This window comes from Cibotium barometz, chromosome 36 (genome assembly GCF_041138505.1).
Source record: "Cibotium barometz isolate CiBa-2024 chromosome 36, ASM4113850v1, whole genome shotgun sequence".
NCBI lineage: Eukaryota > Viridiplantae > Streptophyta > Polypodiopsida > Cyatheales > Cibotiaceae > Cibotium > Cibotium barometz.
Genome location: NC_141081.1, coordinates 10,909,526 through 10,928,024, shown reverse-complemented (window position 1 = coordinate 10,928,024; position 18,499 = coordinate 10,909,526). Strand labels below are relative to the sequence as shown.

General features: G+C 44.6%; 2 protein-coding genes across 3 annotated transcripts; one reads left to right on the top strand and one right to left on the bottom strand.

The window, feature by feature from the left end:
* Nucleotides 1-856: 856 nt before the first annotated feature.
* Nucleotides 857-13,679, top strand: LOC147617478 (putative phospholipid hydroperoxide glutathione peroxidase). Of its 2 annotated transcripts, none has more exons than XM_086775732.1 (6): nucleotides 857-1,165; nucleotides 1,488-1,564; nucleotides 7,819-7,880; nucleotides 7,981-8,099; nucleotides 8,339-8,509; nucleotides 13,438-13,679. In XM_086775732.1, exons 1-6 carry the CDS (start codon nucleotides 923-925, stop codon nucleotides 13,459-13,461), a joined length of 696 nt encoding a protein of 231 aa, XP_086631858.1. In that variant the 5' UTR covers nucleotides 857-922; the 3' UTR covers nucleotides 13,462-13,679. The 2 variants fall into 2 exon arrangements, with proteins under 2 accessions (XP_086631858.1, XP_086631857.1); XM_086775731.1 differs by having other exon boundaries at nucleotides 13,398-13,679.
* Nucleotides 13,680-16,153: 2,474 nt separating this feature from the next.
* LOC147617477 (small ribosomal subunit protein uS4z-like) lies at nucleotides 16,154-18,013 on the bottom strand. Its single transcript, XM_086775730.1, has 3 exons — nucleotides 17,855-18,013; nucleotides 16,621-17,002; nucleotides 16,154-16,488 (listed from the first exon to the last, which is right to left on the bottom strand). Exons 1-3 carry the CDS (start codon nucleotides 17,880-17,882, stop codon nucleotides 16,305-16,307), a joined length of 594 nt encoding a protein of 197 aa, XP_086631856.1. The 5' UTR covers nucleotides 17,883-18,013; the 3' UTR covers nucleotides 16,154-16,304.
* Between the last annotated feature and the right edge of the window lie 486 nt (nucleotides 18,014-18,499).

Sequence of the window (18,499 nt, the reverse complement as noted above, 5' to 3'; positions counted from 1 at the left end):
GACTCTCCTCCACTCTCTTACACACTACTTAGGCCTCTGACACTGGTTGCATCTTATATGCAAAACATATATATTCATAAATCAAATTTTCCACAATTCTATAGACGGTATGTAGTGTACATGGATGGACTCGTATTAAAGGAATGTTAAGTATAGGGTCCCACTTTAGATCCACCCTAACCATTGTTCTGCCATCCATATGAATTGATTACGAGTTGGTGCACCATCCTTTCCAGTATCCATATTCCATGCCTTTTTTCCATTCTTACCCTTTTTCCTTGAGTGCATGCAATACAAGCAAGTGAACTCTGCATTTGCAGCATTTGAGACACCAAACATGCATTTTAGTGTCTTTAGATCAACTGCAAGATGCCATTCCACTTAGTAGTCTCTGAAACCATCCACATGTAGAATTTCACTTGCTTTTTGACGTTGAACCAGAGTAGGAATATCTGTTAGATTGAAAAACATATTTAGGATCTCATGGCCAAAGACCAAGAGGTGGTACCCTCAAAGAGAAGCAGATTGTATACACTTATGTGGCCTTCATTGAGAACCCTATTGGAACCAAACCATTAGTGAAAATATGGACCAAGAAAGGAGATATCTTGGAGAAACAATCTCCTAAAGGGTGCACAGCTGAAGCCATGATTGAGGCTTGTATTCAGCTTGGTTACCAAATCTCCTAAGAATAGTCTTCTTTTGTGAGGGAAGATGACAAAATGGTCTTCAATATGTGATTTGCTCAACATGGAGATGTAGAAGTTCAAGGTTTTTTCTCTTGGGTCTGAATGTGAAGATGTAAAGCTCTTTTTGGAACTATATATATATATATATCAACAATGGTCATCATAGACCTTCTAGTTGTCACGGTGTTCACACGGAGACCTCGAATTGTAACCTTATATATGATTATCAGTAAATGGGCACCACAAGGACTTGTGTGGCCATAGCCAAGAGAGCTTCGACCGCCATAGCCAAGAGAGCTTCGACCGCGGTGGCCAGACCTTTCACGACTTGTTCTTCTATCTACACCTACACTGTCATTCGTTCGAATCCCCTCTACCCTTTTCCCTTTTCTTCATTTTCTTCTCCGATCGGCTCTGCCCCTTTCTCCTTCATGGCCTCCAATTCGCCCTCCAGCATCTACGACATCACAGTGAAAGTATTAGGGCTTACTCAATTTTTGTTTTCTCTGAGTAGGTTTTGTCGTGTTTCTCTGATTAGAGTCCTTAATCGCTTATAATTTTTCTCTGGTCAGGGTTCTAGTGATCTCTTTTTCTCCTTTTATTGTCCTTAGGACTCAGTTTGCACTTCTTTCAAAAAAAAATCGCTCTTAATTTTGTCCTTAATCAAGGTCTCATTTTCTCTTAATGCGTCTGTTTTCTGTTATGGTTGGGGCACAAATTGCATTTTGTGTTTCCTTTTTTTCTTAATTACGGCTTAATCTTGATTCTCATGATGTGTTATGTGTATATTCTGCCCAGGATTACCGAGGAAATGATGTGAGCCTTGATACCTATAGAGGCAAAGTTTTGCTCATTGTCAATGTGGCATCTCAATGGTAAGATCAGTTCCTCTTCAATGATAAGCTTCTATTATCATGCTGTTAAAAGAAAATTTAAGGTCAGCAAATCAGGTTTTATGCTTGTTAACTCATGGAATCGAGATGGTGTAAGGAATGGCCATGGGCAGGCTCGATTTTCAGTGGCAAAGGGTTTCCAGCGCGGGGATGGGAGCTATTTCTGGAAGGTCTAGGAAAGAATGGCTATGGTAAGGCCTGTTTTTTGGTAAAAGGAAGCCTTTTCTAGAAAACCAGGCTGACCCAGGGACATGCCTGGGCGTCATGGTCGTGTGACGAGAGATTCCTCGCTTGATGATGATGGGCTATGGGGATTCCAAGCTTGATGGATGGGCAGGGGGACAACAAAAAGCCATGCTAGATTTTGCACAGAATGGCGTTGACAGGCAGAGATGGTGGCATATTTTTCTGGCATTGTTGGTTTGGAAAAAATAGGGAAAAATATGGAGAGTGGGGAAAAATGAGAAAACACCTAAATTGGGTGGGCACACCCACAACAGAGGACTTGGTGTAAATATACAGACAGGAGATGATTGCTAACACCCCCCCCTCAGCTCTTGGATGTGGAACCAACCCCAGTGAGTTGGAGTGCCATCGGAGCAAAGCCTGAGATAGAGACTTCGTGGGAAGAGATCCACCACACTGTCCTCCGTCGAATAGAACTCTAGCAAGATGTCATAAGCAACGATCTTTTCACGAACAAAAAGCCACTGGATGACCTCGGGGTCCACCAATGGAAACCCAATCTTGCCAAGTAACCTCTGCAACCTTACCACCTTGTAAGCAGCACCACAAGCAGCGTGGTACTCTGCCTTTGTCGACGACAAGGCAATAGATGGTTGCCTTTTATTGCTCCATAAAATTGCTCCTGAACCAAGGGAAAACTGTAGCCTGATGTCAAGGTCCTCATGTCTGGCTCTCCTCCCCAATCTGAGTCACTCCAACCGTGGAGTCTGACTCCATCCATCAATCCCCCTCCTGTGTAAAAGAGTCCAAGATCCTTCGCATGCTGTAGAAACCACAAGATACGCAATCTTGCCTCCCAAAGAGTCCTCTGCAAACATGAGCTCAACAGCTTCATCAGGAAGCTCCCGTCCAATCTGGTTTTCAGCAACCAGATCAATGAACCATTCTGCCTCCGAGTCAAGGAGGCATCATACTGCTCACAAGGATCAACAACTGTTACGGTGGGATGCCAAGTCCTGGAAACGTGCTGAAGACTACTCGAGGCCTTCGAAAATCTGTAAACCACTCCCTCTGAATCCGGAACCACAAAGCCCGGAGAATGTGCAACATCCACCTCCTTCTGCAAGTAATAAACAGTCACTTGCTTGGCCTTTCAATAGGTCCCCATGCAAAGAACTTCCTCATCTACACTAGAGGAGTTTCTTTGTGCCAAAAACTAGGAGACATCAGAGCATAGGTTACTTGTAAAGTTTCCTCTGACTGACGAACATAAGAACTACCAACATCTGTACTGGAAAGTACCTGCCAACTGCTGCCATCAACTGGCAAGCCATCCACCATCTAGTCCGGGGAAAGGGCTGCACCTGTAGCGTATCCACACTTAATTGGCCATTACCAGACTGCCACTCATCACAAAATTGAGGACCTGGGAGAGAGAGTGCTGAAAGTTTGTGAACTCCATTCTCCACTCCGCCTTCCCAAACTACCTGGCCTGTTGCCTTGTCCCGGAGAGCAACAAAATACTCATCAAACTCCACCCGTATGCCAGTCTTGCAAACCTAGTGCACTGACAACTGATGAAAACCAAGTGATGGAACATACAACACTTGGGAGGAATGCTTCCCCCCTCTACCATCGGGAACTATCTCCAACTTGCCCTCACTCTGAACCGGGATAGTGGATGTATCCCCAGTAAGGATGTGACCAGAGTACCTGCAGAGATCTTGTAAAGCCGAATGGGAAGGAGTCATGTGCTTGGAAGCACCACTGTCGAGAATCCACTCCCGAGTATCCTTCAACCTCCTCCCTGCACGAAGAAAATGAAACATCGGTGTCCATCACCTCCAGGTGTACAAAAGCTGGAGTCTTCACGGTTGCTGCGAAGGATTCTGCACCCTTCTCGGTGCTCCGCTTGGGACACTGCCTCCAATAGTGGCCTCTCTCGCCACAATCATTATAGGTCCTCTTTGCCTTTAGTTTCTCGCGGTCTGAGTTGGACTGCTTCTCAGAAGACTTCTCCGGTGAAGCCTTCCCTTTGCCCTTGTTGTTACGGCCTTTCGACTGTTGGCCAGTTAAGGTCTCCGAACCTCCGCCCTGTGGAGGGTTCGTGAATCTTTCCTCCTAGTCCAAGACCATGGGCACAAGCTCCTCCCATGTGATGGTGCTGAGCCTGCCGGTAATCAACGAAGAGTAAAATGCTGAGTACTGAGAGGGCAAATGTGACGGCAACGTTATGGCCATATCCTCCGATGATATCTCTTTCCCAGCCTGGAGAACTTCCTGCTGAAGAGCCTGTAGTTTGTTGATGTGCTCCCACATCGTCGACGACTTTGCAGGATTCATCACCCGCATCTGAACTTCCAAGGAGATCCTCTTCATGGGCGATACCCTGTTATAGAGAGAAGCCAAATGCTTCCATATACCTGTGGCCAACGTCATATGCTTGATATGATTGATTACCTGTGGTGTGCAGTTGAGGAAAATGAAAGAACAGAACCCTGGCATTGACACGATCCCACAACTGTGCCCGCGTTCCTTCCGAATCGAGGGTAACTCTCCTTCCTCTAACTCTGGCCGTGGAACCCCAACAACAATGAAATCAGCAAGGTCGTAAGACTCCAAAACAGTTTCCATCATTACCTTCCATATGCCGTAGTTGTTCCCGTCCAATTGACGGTCCACTGGGAACGTGGGGAGTGTCGGGATCTTCACATGCCTCTCAGCCATCTCAAGTAAATCTGCCATTGCGGGGGTGTAACCGAAAAGGGTGGGTGGGTGGGAAAAAAGAAGAACTCAAACCTGCAAGTGGCTGTCCAGCAAATCAGCCCACCTTCCTCCTGCTTCTCCTCTTCCCGAACGGTCCAAAACAGTCGACCAATCAGCAACAAAACAGCCCCCCTCTTGCTCACATAGTTCCCAAGATCTATCAAGGGCCTAGAGCTCTGATACCATGTCGTATCCTCTAGAACTTGATTCACCTTCTCCGTCTGCCCATTGGATTGAGAATGATCATAGGAACTCATACTCTGCGTAGTAAAGTGTCCAGCATACTTCGTGTCATTGTTACTCACTATGTCACAAGGCAAACCATGCAATCTGAACAAACTGCGCAACAAACTGTTGAGCCAAATCAGTTGCTTGTTGGTAAAAACCTTGCCATCTTTGTTAGTCTGTCTACCACCACATAGATAGCATCATGACCTTTGCTAGTACATGACAATCCGACAATACTTTCCCACTTTCAAAAGGAATCTCTAGAGGATGTAACCCTCCAGCTCTAAGATGCTTAGCCTTATTCACTTGATAGTGATGACACCCCACCACATAGTGCTAGACAAGGTAGGATCAAAACGTACGTACGGATCCAATCCGTCCCGTACGAGGATCCGTACGTACGGATCGATCCATAGTTTTTTTTTTGGCGTGCCTGCGTCTTGCGTATGGACTCTGGAGGCCGTACGACCTCAACCTTCCGGTAAGGGCTAGCCGCCATGCTCTCTCCTCTCTACAGTCGCACTCTCTCTCTCTTCGCTACTGTCGCCGCCGCCTTCTTCCTGGGCCGCCCCCTGCTCACCGCCGCCTCAGTTCGCCTCTGCCCTCACCTCCCTTGTTCGCTTCATGCCTCTGTGCGTAGCCCCCTCTCTGTTCGCCCCACTGGCGCCCAGTACGGCTGGCAATATAACTCACCCACCCTTGCTCAGGCCCCCAAGGCAGCAACATAACTCTCTCTCTCTCTCTCTCTCTCTCTCTCTCTCTCTCTCTCAGAGCCTTAGCCCACCATCTGTGGACGACTCACTTGTGACAATGTGACTTGTCTTAAGTAATAAGTATTAAGTATTAAGTATGATTAACTTATTAAGTATGATTGACGACTTGTGATTCTAATTTCTCACTTTTGAATTAGTAGGTTTGTGACCTTGTTGTGTCTCTATTATGAAAGTTTTATATGTCAATGTGGACATGGACTGAAATTTTATGTAGGTGGCTGAAATTTCTGAGATTTTATGTATTTTTACCAACGGTACGTATTTTTACGTACCTTAAAATTTTTTCCCGTACCAAACAACGTATAGTACGTACGGATCCGTACAGTACATAACGTTTGGTACCACCTTGGTCCTAGACTTCCCCCTTCATCTTAGGCCAGTAAAACGTCCGTTTTACTAAATCATAAGTCCATTGTACCATCGGATGACTTGTTGTAGGAGATCATGACATTCATAAAGAATCTTCTTCCTAATCTCAGCACAATCCAGTACACTTTGAACTTTCTCTATCATCCTAGAACAATAATGCATTCCGGATCAAGTACTGACTACCAACCACCACGGCCCACCCTAACAGGTGGTAAAGTCCCTGAGTTTTACTCAAAACTGTGGAGTTCCCTGCCCGAGCCTACTCCCAATACCGACTAAAATGCTCATCGGTTCGACACAACGCTTTCAAGGATTCATACAAGTCGGCACTAATCTTCATGAAAGTCAAAAGATTCACCTTTCCAATCTGACTCAAAAGCATTTGTAACCCGGTTCAAACTGTCCTTTCTATATTGAATCGTCATATTAAAGTCCTGCTTAAGTTCTACCCACCATGCCTTCTTAAGTCCATCACAAATGTATTTGGTCGACTCATCGTTAGTCAAGACAACAATTTTGGATCCATACAAATAATGTCTCCAAATTTTCAATGCGTGTATAACCAACGGCATACAATTCTTTCTCTTGAGTATGCCACATGACCTGGCTATCATCAAGCTTCTTGCTTTCAATGCCACAGGTTGGCCCCTATGGAATAAGGTAGTCTCTATCGCATAGTCACTGGCGTCAGTCTTAACCACAAATGGTTGGCTAGGATCCGGTAAGGCTAAAATAGGTGCTTCCTTCACCTTGAGCTTGAAAGTCCGGAAGGCTTGGTCAAGTCAGGTAATAGGACTATTGGATTTCTGTCCCTGTCCTCTGAGAAGGTTTGTGAAAGGAACAGTTAGATTTGAATAATCCCTTACTAACTTCTTAAGAAAGACCGTGAATCACAAGAATGCCCGAAGTTGACTCATTGTTTGAGGAACTAGCCAATCCAACATCTTAGGATCCACTCAAGGTCAATGCTCATACCGTCCTGGGAAATGACTTAGGTATGTGAGCTCCTTACAAAAGAACTCACACTTAGTGAGTTTAGCTTATAGTCGTTCCCATCTTAGAATCCCTGAGACTACCCTAAGATGCACATCATGCTCTTGGAGGGTACAACTAAGAATATCATCTAAGAATACTTCAATGAATTTTCCCAAATAATCTCGAGAGATCATGCATCATGTGCTGAAAAAGTACCAGAAGCATTCGTGAGTCCAAAAGGTAATACGAGAAACTCGTAATGGCCGTATCGCGTATGGAAACCTATCTTAAAGAGATCCTCCTCGGATATATGTATCGAGTGAGAAACCCCGAAACGTTTCAGAAACTCCTAAATTTTTTGGTTTCTCCACAAAAAAAAAAAAGTTTCTCAAATGTTAAAAGTTCCTATTGTTTGGAACTTTAGCAATGCAAAATTATATAGAAAAAAAACCGAAACCTTGGCGTTTCTTAGCCGAAGGCCGAAACGTTTTGCCCTAAAACCCCAAAAACCCCCGAAACGTTTCTGGTGACTGTCTGGGAAGAGGATACCTATGCTTTATTGTAATCTGGTTCAAGTTTTTTTAATTCACACATATCCACCAAGTACCGTCCGTCTTAGAAGAACACGTTCACTCATTTACATGCTCGCAAGATGCTTTGGTCATCGATTTTTAGCAGGCTGGGCACTTCAGCCAGCCCCATGCGCGTAGAAGAGGTTTCTGATGAGGGTGGGTCTGGACGGTAAGATTGTTGCCTTGCATGTGTGCGAGCTGTGTGCCATACACATGGGGTACATTATCAGGGTTTACGGTCTTATCATAACATCAAAAATCATCTTATCTTGTTTATGAGATGGTTTGTGGCTGGGCATGGCATTAGGGTCTTTGTAGCAACATAACTTTAGGATTCTATACTGATGAATTTACCCTGTTTTTGCAGTGGTCTGACCACATCCAATTACACTGAGCTGGCTGAAATTTACAGCAAATATAAGGATCAAGGTTAGCTCTGCCTTTGAGAAATAGGGTTCATGGTTGCATGTAATATTTTCATTTATGTTAAGTTGTACTTGTCTGATCTGTGCTTTTTGTGATTGCACAGGATTGGAAATCCTGGCCTTCCCATCCAACCAGTTTGGTGGACAGGAGCCTGGCTCCAATGAAGAGATTCAAGAATTTGCCTGCACCAGGTTCAAAGCTGAATATCCGATATTTGACAAGGTATGCTCTGCTGCTTCTGGCAATTCCAAAGAATTTGTACTGGAGGCAGTCATTAGGCTCATAACAGAAAGCCCCGCCCGTTTAGTGCAAACAGATCTTGGATGGAGGAGATTCTGTCTAAAAAGCATGGGGGGTGGGGGTTGTCTGTCAGCCCCCTTGGTAGAAGTTTGTAACCACTTTTTCATAGCCTCTTTTATTCCCATGTTTAACATATAACTTGTGATTTAACATCTTGACAGGTGGAGGTGAATGGAAACAATGCATCTCCCTTGTACAAGTTTTTGAAGAACTCCAAAGGTGGAGGCATTTTTGGTGATTCTATCAAGTGGAATTTTGCGAAATTTTTGGTGAACAGAAATGGGGAGGTTGTCAAACGATTTGCACCGACAACGGCTCCATCTAAGTTAGAGGTAAGTGTAAAAAAGCGGGACAAGTGTAACAAGAGAAGGGTTGTCGATAGGCCTGCTTTCATTTGAAAGATTTAGTTTTAATCAATATCAAGAGATAATTGAGTAGGTACTGAATAAGTATTTCATTGCTGATTATTTTTTGGACATCAAGATGGAAATCGTTCGCTCTATGCATGCCTTGATTTGGTGCATGCGGGTCTCCTCCTCATCTTCTGGCTCTTGGGCTTGGTGCTGCTCTGGAAGACGGATGAAAGGAGTGTTTGACACTGGCTGTGCTTTTCTTGCCTCCTTTGCACCTTCATGAGTCTTTTTACTTAATGCAGAAAGAGTGCCACACACCTTTGGTCCTCATGCTCTATGGTTTGACGAAGAACACCCTATGCAATGAAAGCAACCTCTAATCCCATCGTATGTAGTCTAGCAAAGGATAGCATGCTGCTTGGTCTCAACCTCATACTGTGCATGTTTGTTCTCACATGTGAATGGCACCCATAGTCACAAGGGACGGGGGACGGTGACGGGGGACGGTGACGGGGACGGGACGGGGGACGGCCATAAGTAGGGAACGGGGACGGGGGAGGGAACGGCACTCAAAAAATACCTTTTTTTTTAAATTTTCTACTTTGCACTTATTCTACTTTGGAAGCACATCAAAATGAGCACAAATTTACACTAAAATGCTAAGATTTTGAGTCATATTAATAATTAAGTAGATACAAAATGAGTCATGACTCAAGAGTCAGGACTCAGGAGCCTTAAGGAGGCAAAATACAAGGACGGACTCAAATGAGTCAATGACAAAAAAGTGCTGAAGACTAGAGGCTAGAGGCTAGAGCTAAGTAGTAAGGCCCATGAATCATGATCCATGAATGATCATCCACGTGAAGTGCTCGCCTCATGGTCATGGGTAGCTTGTGCGGCTGCCAAAGAAGCATCAAGCTCATCCTCAGTCTCATCCTCACTGGCATGCTGCTCCTGCACCTCATCCTCCCGTTGCTCTTCTTGTTGACTCATCTCCCACTCGGTGAAGGAATCTGCCTTCTTGGTCATGCTCTTGCAAAGCATTCGCAAGTTTGCGCTGACGAAGACAAGGTCATTGGCACGCTCTACCCCGAGTCAGTTCCTCTTCCTAGAGGCAATGTGGCTAGAGGTACTCCAAAGTTGCTCCAAGCAAGAGGAGCTGACGGCCTGGCTAAGTATGCGGATGGCAAGTTGCTGCAGCTCCGGTCCATCTGAACCAAAGTCCTCCCACCATAGAGCAGCACCAACTTTGGAGCGGTCAACCTGTGCATCATGACAGCCATAGGAGCCATGAAACGACCTGTACATCGAAAGCTGGTCCCTGATCTTGCGCCTAACCGATGCATCAGGCACAAGATGATCCTCCATTCAGCGCTCACCTCCCGGTCGCTCTCCTGCTTGTTGCCTTGGAATTCTGGGTCCACCACATAAGCTGCTGCATGCAATGGAGAGTAGTAGGAATTCCACCTTCCTAGACACAAGGCATGGATCTCCTCGTATCTGTCTTCGTCAGGCACGAAGTCTTTCAACTTCTCTATCATGCGATCCATGGCCTCGTAGACCTTGCCTATGCATGGCTGCATAGCGTCTACAATCCTCAACAGGTGGACTATGGGCCTCACCATAGCATCTGTGGTCTTCACACGCTCCCACCAAGAGGCGTCATCCGCCCGTAGCCTACACTCTTGGCCAGTGTTTGTATGGGACTCTTGCATGGCGACAAACTCGTCGCTAAGGAAAAGCCCCCTGAAAGCACCACTACAATCCTTCAACCGGCCCAACATGAGAAAGTTGTAGGCGAACCGGGTGTCGGAATATTTGAGAAGAGAGAGACAGGACCTCTTGTTGAACTCATGCCGAAGTCTTTGGTGGTTGAGGACAAAGGAGACCATGGTGTTGGCCTCCTCAATGAGCGGGCTGATCCATGGTAATGCCCCGATGTCCTTGAGGAGGTTGTTTAGGCAATGAGCCATACAAAAGGACACCGTGACATGTCCATACATACCTTGGAGAATAGCTCCCGCCGCCCTATTGGAAGGCTCCCCATCCGCAACAAAGCCCACTACATGCTCGGGGCCAACGATCTCCATGGTGGTAGCCCACTCCGCTGCAAGCACATCCGCGCTCTTCCTAGTGCCGGATGCATCATGAGATGAGATGAAGTACATCTCTCCACGGGAATATGCAACCATGCCGTGAATACTCCTCTTGCGGGTGTCACTCCATCCATCCACAATGAGGGAGACTCCGTTCCTCTCCCATTGCCGCTTTGTGTTGTCGGCCGCTTGCTCTACAATGCGCTTCTCCTTGTCGAGCAATGTAGTGCGCAAGCTCTCGGATGAGGGGGGCGTATAGGTTGAGCCATACTCCCCAATCTTCTTAACCATTACCTTGAAGTATTCCGACCTATTCAAGAAAGTAATTTACTAATGAGAAGGAGACTAGGATGATGAAAACATGAATGATGAATTGGCAATGATCGATTGCACTTACCTAGCCGCTTGAAAGGCAATGTGGTCGTGGAAGAAGAAGCGGGCCACCGCCATATCCACCTCCTCCTTCAACTTGGGGTTCCAATTCTCCCCAAGTGTAGATTGTCGCCGTGGGCCACGTAATGATTGAGAGGCCGTGGAGATGGAGGGTGCCGGTGTCGTGGATGGAGTAACATTCCGACTTGATGGCGAAGGTGATGGTGTGCATGATCCCGATCCACCACATGACTCCATGGTAGAGGCTTGAGTTCCTCTCCCCATCGTCGCGGGATCCACGGCGACTCGTGGTGTCCTTCTTGTCGCTTCGACCGCTTCGTAGACGCTAAGCTTGTGAAGAAGTTCCCGTCTCTTCTCGGGCGTGACATTCGTGCAAAACCTCACCTCATGCCCACTCTCATGCAAGAGGTGGGCTCGCACTTTGTCGGCGCCACCCGTTCGCCGGTACGGGCAAAGCTTGCATACCCATGGCCGAGAACCGCCTCCATGAACGGATGTGGTGTAGTTTACCTCCTCCCACCATGTCCATCCCGTTGTCCTTCTACGAGAAGCCCCGGCACGTGAGGAGGATGCCATGGTTGAAGATGGCTTGCTGCTTGACTCTTGAGCCTTGAGAGGAGAGAGAGAGAGAGAGAGAGAGAGAGAGAGAGAGAGAGCCTTGAGGAATGAGAGAGAGAGAGAGAGAGAGAGAGCCTAGAGGCTTGGAAGTTGGAAGAGTCAAGACTCAAGAGGCTTGAGGGAGAGGTGAGAGCCTAGGCCCTAGAGCTTGGAACTTGGAAGTTGGAAGAGACTCGAGAGAACTTGAGAAGATTCAAGAAGCTTGAGCAATGAGCAATGAACTTGTGTGTGGCAGCTTGTAGCCTTGTAGAGGTGGGCTCTTATATAGATAGGCAAGAGAGAGAGAGGGCCAAGGCCCAACAGCCATAAACGGCTAGTAGAGCCCAAGCCCAACAGCCATAAACGGCTACAGTGGGGCAGGCACGCGGCACGCAGGCGCAACGGCCAGAAACGCGCAACGGCCAGAAACGGGCAGGCGCAACGGCTATCTGCCGTCCCCGCACAGGCCGTCCCCGACAGCCGTCCCCCGTCCCTGCGCCGTCCCCGGTTTGAAACGCCAGTCAGGGGACGTCCGTCCGTCCCCGTCCGTCCGCCGTCCCGTGTCGGCGTCCTCGCGTTCCTAGGCACCGTCCCCGCCGTCCCCTGTGACTATGATGGCACTACTCTTCTTGCAATGTGGAGCCTATGTGATGACACGTGGAGTTGACCCATGGGCCTGGGAGATAGTAATTTTTAGGTAACATGGCATCTGAATGAAACCCATCAGTCTTTCGTCATTGTTAGAAGAAACTACCCTTCTGTGGTAGGAATTCTTTCTATTTGTTATGATCCTTGGTGCTAGGCTTTATTATGGCTGAGTCTGCCGTGTATCTCCGGAGCTTTGATAGAAACTCAGTACACAGACCTTTGTGTGAATGTACGTTGTGTGTGTACATGGAGGGTGTGTGTGTGGAAGCATATATTGATAATTTGATACCAAGTTCTACACCCACTATTGGGCACTGATGACGTTAGTGGGGATGTCGTAGTATCTAGTCCATACTATGCATGGAGTTGATGGTTTATTGTCTTGTGGATGACTACCATGAGGTTATAAATTGCACTTTCTTATAAGGTGAATTTGGGAATGTTCCTAGATTCATCTAGGTGTATATCATCCTTGACAAGCGTGTTTCAGGTTGTATTCATGTTTTATGGATGTAAACCTGCCATAAGCAATCCTTGACAACTCTGTTGAGTTCTTACCTCAATAATGCATGGGGCTGTCATGGGGGCAAAGGATCTCTACAGAGATTATGTGCAGGCAGCCACTACATTGCTCTTTTATATCGACAATTCTCAGCCCTATCACAAGATATATGGATGAGGATAGGGCTAGCCATAAGAGGAGTTGTCCACCGTGTCTTAGTACCATCGATGTGAAGAGGGCTGACTGTAACTTTGCTGGAATAGTGTGGTGGAATGAGGGTTTGTTGCATATGAGTCACGGGAGCATCATGACTTGTAGTCTGTATTGAACTCCCATTACTTTATGCCATACTTACATGGCGGCTGGTCTAACTAGTGAGTTAAAGTGAATGTGCTTGGAAGCATTTGCCTCTCCAAGCATTTTAAGCCAAGCATTTTAAGAGGATTTTTTAAAACGGCCTTGAAGTATCAAAAGTTTAGCCTAGACCTTACTTTTTTCAAGGCATGCAAAAAACTGGGATGTGCATTTTGTCTGTAATGTTGATAGTTGCAAGTTGGGATTTCTTAGTTGCCTTTCTTATATACTTTTTCAATATTAAGTTAGGGAGGCAACTGATTCCATTTTCGGACAGCTTCCTTTGCTGACAGATGATGTGTTTGAACTCATTGCAGAAGGATATAGAGAAGTTATTGTGAAATCATGAAGTGAGTTTTACTTCGAGATGCATTGGACATGTGCAACAAAGTTATAGAGAACATAAAAAGCAAGGACCTGTTAGTGATGGGGACAGTAAATGTTTTTGTTATTTTCAGGAGACTGGACAGGCAACTGAGATGTCACTGGACGATAAATACCTGTGTTATTTTTTTTAACGAGAGGAATGACTAATCAATAGTATTAAGGAATTTCTACAGGGTGATACATGTGATTATGGATCATTCTTGGGTACTTTTTCTAAAAAATTGCTTGAAATTTGCTTTGAACAAATACAACACTACAAATATGAGAAGAATTTTTCCAGTTAAGGGACACTTTGTTTAGCGTAGTTCTGTCTTTTACATCATTTTTAGCACTTTTGGAAATTGCAAATATGTTTGTTTTTCTCTACTTATTATGTATTAAATGCATGCCAACCAAGCGCATAAGTAAAATCATGGCTATTTGAGCTTGTGTGAAATTTGAAATTTAGAATGCTTCATTCTCCACTGAATATAAGACGTTAAAATTAAAGCGGGTGTGGTTTGAGTAGGAAACTTTTCAATTTATTAGAAAACAACCAAAAAGTAGCCTAACAACAGAATCCTAGATAATAACTGTCGGTATGTGCACCAAATGTGAAAACACAAATGTAGATTTAGCATTAAAAGACAGCATTTTCTGACATATTTGAAAAGTACCAGTGTACTGCTACGGCAGTGGGTTTGTTAGGAAAAGTACAAGAAAATCTTATTCATGAACAAATGATAATTATTATGCCACCTAGATACAGTGTCTACATCTGCATCGCATCTTATGTTAATGAAGTCATTGAGCACAGTGTGCAATTCAACCATGTGGCTAGATACGTCTTAGATATCACTGAATATTTGCATCCCCACCTATATGGAACATCAAGTTTGATTGTACTCACCCCTGAAGATTACTGCAGGTGTTGAGACACCTAAAAATTGTTGTAGGCAGTATCCCCACCTTTGGGAAAGCAAATCTTAAAGCACTTCATACAGCCCAGGCTCCTATGCCATTGCTGATTTTTTAATAATCCACACAGCACTAGTATGGATCTCACGTGGCCCTATGTGGACTTTACCCTTCACTCCTAGATTGATTTGGATTAGAATCTCTGTACTCCTACCTCCCATGCCACTATTGATTTTTAAATAATCCATGCAGCACTAGTATAGCACTCTCATATGGCTCTACGTGCACCTTACTCTTTACTTCTAGAGTGTGATTTGGACTAGAATGTAACATCAAAGGGAGAGAGATCCCACACAGTAACCTAACATGCTTGCAAAGGTTTCACTGCAGTGTGTACAATTGCCCACCCCACTTAATCTCCTCACTCAGAAACAATGTGTGCAAGTGAACTTGAAGCGTGGATGGTTTAGTGTGCAAAAAACTCAATAAGGCTTACGATTCATAGTCAAATAAATTTGAGGCGTGGATGGCTTAGTGTACAAAAAACTGGAGCAAAAAACCCAATAAGGCTTACGATTCATAGTCAAATAAACTTGAGGCGTGGATGGCTTAGTGTACAAAAAACTGGAGCAAGGCTTATGATTCATAGTCAAACAGCAACCTGACTTGCTTGCAAATGTGTGCACTTTGACTTATTGCAGGGCACTAAAGCATCATAATTCCACCCTCATGCTTGGACCTAAACCCACCCTAAGTATCTTTTAAAATCCAGATCAACGCGAGAAATCTCTCAAACATGGAAGTTATGTTCTTAAGATTTTGATTGAGGACGCACATGCCTACCCATCTTAATTATGCCATCAAAGGGGTACATTTGGGCTCATCATTTCTGATTGGCCACTAACCACTATCACACGTGTGGGAAGTAAGGAAAACCTCTCGTGAGAGCAAGGAATCTCTTGTGAGGAGTGAGGAGATTGTTCCACATGTTCAGCGCACCTCCTACTCTATAGTTGATTGCCCCCAAGCCCAGATGGGCTGAAATTGTAAAAGCTAGATCTACTGGAGGCCAGCCGGAAACTCCCATATAACATGTATGGGGTAACTAATGTTCATGTTAGTGCAAATAAGACTACTATCGGCTAGCCATTAATGGACCTGAAACTTTCTTACTATCTCCGTATTATCCTCCTTCTCCTCCTTGTGGGGCCGGTTATTGAGTTGAACCTACTTAATAAGCTCAATCAATATGCAAATGCAATGAGAAAAAAATATCAAAATAAGAATCCTTAATAATAGCAAACACTAGCAATTGTATTCTTCACGTGATCATCACAAGAGCCTTATGCCTGGAGAAAATAGATCATCATGCCAGAACCAAAACAAGAAGAGCATAACTAAAGGCAAAGAAGCATCTCCTAGCACAAGGTACTAAGTATCCTTGTGTGCCTGTCTATTCTCGTCCCTGTAGAGCTGAACACCGGTGTATCATGCTTGAGCTAGTTTCTCTGAAACTGTTCACAAAGAATATGCAATCCTAAAACATCAAGACAATGAAGAACTACCCCATCGTTGACACTTGGTAAAAGAGCAGAAGCCATAGCAAAAAGAAACCTACATGTTTTACAGGACATGAAGCAATCACTGAACAATAATCATTAAGACTACATACACCTATCATCGAAACTATAAGAAAACACAATTCTGGCAAATGCCATGGTTTAAACTCGACAATTTCTCAGTCAGTACTTTTGAAAAGGTAAAACAGTAAATTCCCAGTTTATGTTTGGATTAAAAGCAGATGAACCAATGAAGATGGTGACCATTGCATCATTCAGTATCACTAAGGACACATAAGATTGAAAAAGATAGTACTCTTCATCAGCCTTCTGAAAGCAGTCTAATCATCATCCTCCTCTTCTTCACCACCACCTGAGGCCTTCTTGGATGCAGCCTTCAGGTTTCTTCTCTTCACACGACCAGGTCTACCACCACCGAAGGGACTAGAAAGTGCAAAATCAATGTGCTTCTGTGAATCTACTCTAACAAGGAAGGATGCTACATTGACAACTTGCTTGCCCACCCTGCAAAAAAAACCAATCAAGCTCTCCTGCATCAGACAGTGAACCTCCTAAAGGGTTGATGCCCTTGTGTACTTGCTAGCACTAGAAAATGAGATATCCATCTCAGGAAGAGAATGGTGGTGTGAAGCTGACCTTATGTGCCTCTGCTTAATAAGAACCCGGGCATGATGGATAGACTTTGCCATGCCGGATTTGAAAACCAGGGTCTGAAGACGACGCTCCAAGAAGTTCTCAACAGTAAGAGCCAAGACATAATCGAGCTTGTTTTGGCTTTCTTCAAGAAGACCATACCGAAACATGCGTCGAAGCAGGGCCTCTCCCTCGAATATACGGCGTGGGTTCTTTTCGTCAAGGGTTAAAAGCATCCGGGCATTGTTGCGAATGCGGCTAAGTGCATACTGCACCCTCCAAAGCTCACGCTTGTTGCGGAGACCATACTCTCCAACCAACTTCAACTCTGCATCCAGACGCTCCTTCTCATAGGGCCTACGAGGCTTCTTGAAGGTCTTGCCATCTGCATAAAAATTTAGAAATTACAGTGCAAAGTTGTCCAGCAAAAAGCTTAGTTAACGTACACCTTCAATAAAGGATCTTTCTGGCTGTGCAGAAAGCAAAAGTAGCGCATCAGGGAATGGGACTTGGGTTGCACATTCCATGGGGTCACACAGCTCTCCATTCTCTAGCAGGGAACGAGCATATGCAAATGCTCCAAAATGATACACAAGATCTCCATGATCATAGAGATTGTTTCGTAATCATAGAGATCATCATACCTCTTTTAACTCCTGCTTTCCACTGCTTTCATTGAAAAATACATACCTACTTTTATTTTCACATTCCCTAAAAACATTGCAATAGCTTTTATACACATATGTGCATGTTAGTATTGCACATAAAACATTCATGCAAGCTGTACATACATTCGTATATACATAAGCACACAAATATGCACATTAGTATTGCACATAAAAAAATTCATGCATGCACATGTATATACATTCGTATATACATAAACACACACATACATATACACATACACAAGCATAAACACATGAATATGTACAAATGCGTGCATACACACGTACATAGATAGATACAAGCGTAGGTATGCATTATTCATGCAAAGAGACAAAAATACACGTTTATGCATGCATACGTACAGTGGTGTAAAAGGTATACATGCTTGCAAGCATATGTTCTTTAACAAGCTGCAGAGGAAGCAGAAAGACATCATCATTTAACTCCTGACAGTGAGCACATCCAACACAATTACAGAGGAAATCCGCTCAAAAGATACAAAAAAACGCAGAGAATCAATAAGATCTGGAAAGCAAAAAGAAAAAAAAGAGCAGGGGCCGGGACTCACAGTTGCGGTAGAAGCTGACGTGCACCATCGCTCCTCTAGCCTTTTCTTCTTCTTCCTTGCTTCTTCTGCTGCTGCGGGGCAGCGCAGCACTTGAAAAGAGCACGAGACAGCGTAGAGGCAACCCTTAAAACTGCTTTCACATGCGGGCGCCGGACAACCCTCCTGCGTTGGATCATCGTGTGCTCTCAACCGTTGGATCTTGGTGACAATGTCCCCCCCTACGAGCCATCATTCACGGATCTAATATCACCTATTGGTGAAGTTAATCGCCCAACACTTATGTCAATGAGGATTTTTTATTTTTATTCTAGACCATATCCAACAATGTCCCCCTAAGAGCCATCATTCATAGATCTAATTTCACCTAGAGTGTCACACATAGTTGTGCCTTTGTTTTTTGAATGAATTCATCTATTGGTGACGTTAATCATTTTGATTACCGCAACACTTTTGTATGTTAATGAGGATTTTTTATTTTTATTATAGACCATATCCAACATATGGTGGAAACGTGGCACAAGTCTCCCCTTAAAGTTATAATCGTAGACGAATGTGCCATTCCTCCGTTTAGATGTGCACTTTCAATAGTGTTGAAAGTCGAGGATAGGACTTTCAACACTTGTTGTTGAAAGTCAAGCAGAGTAA

Excerpts from the sequence above, each read along its gene's own strand:
- LOC147617478 (XM_086775731.1), top strand. The coding sequence starts at position 923 with ATGGGCACCACAAGGACTTGTGTGGCCATAGCCAAGAGAGCTTCGACC. Across the intron at positions 1,565-7,818 it reads GTCAATGTGGCATCTCAATG|TGGTCTGACCACATCCAATT; the intron begins GTAAGATCAGTT and ends CTGTTTTTGCAG. Across the intron at positions 8,510-13,397 it reads CGGCTCCATCTAAGTTAGAG|CTTCCTTTGCTGACAGATGA; the intron begins GTAAGTGTAAAA and ends ATTTTCGGACAG.
- LOC147617477 (XM_086775730.1), bottom strand. The coding sequence starts at position 17,882 with ATGGTGCACGTCAGCTTCTACCGCAACT. Across the intron at positions 17,003-17,854 it reads CGTCAGCTTCTACCGCAACT|ATGGCAAGACCTTCAAGAAG; the intron begins GTGAGTCCCGGC and ends ATTTTTATGCAG. Across the intron at positions 16,489-16,620 it reads ATTAAGCAGAGGCACATAAG|GGTGGGCAAGCAAGTTGTCA; the intron begins GTCAGCTTCACA and ends TTTTTTTTGCAG.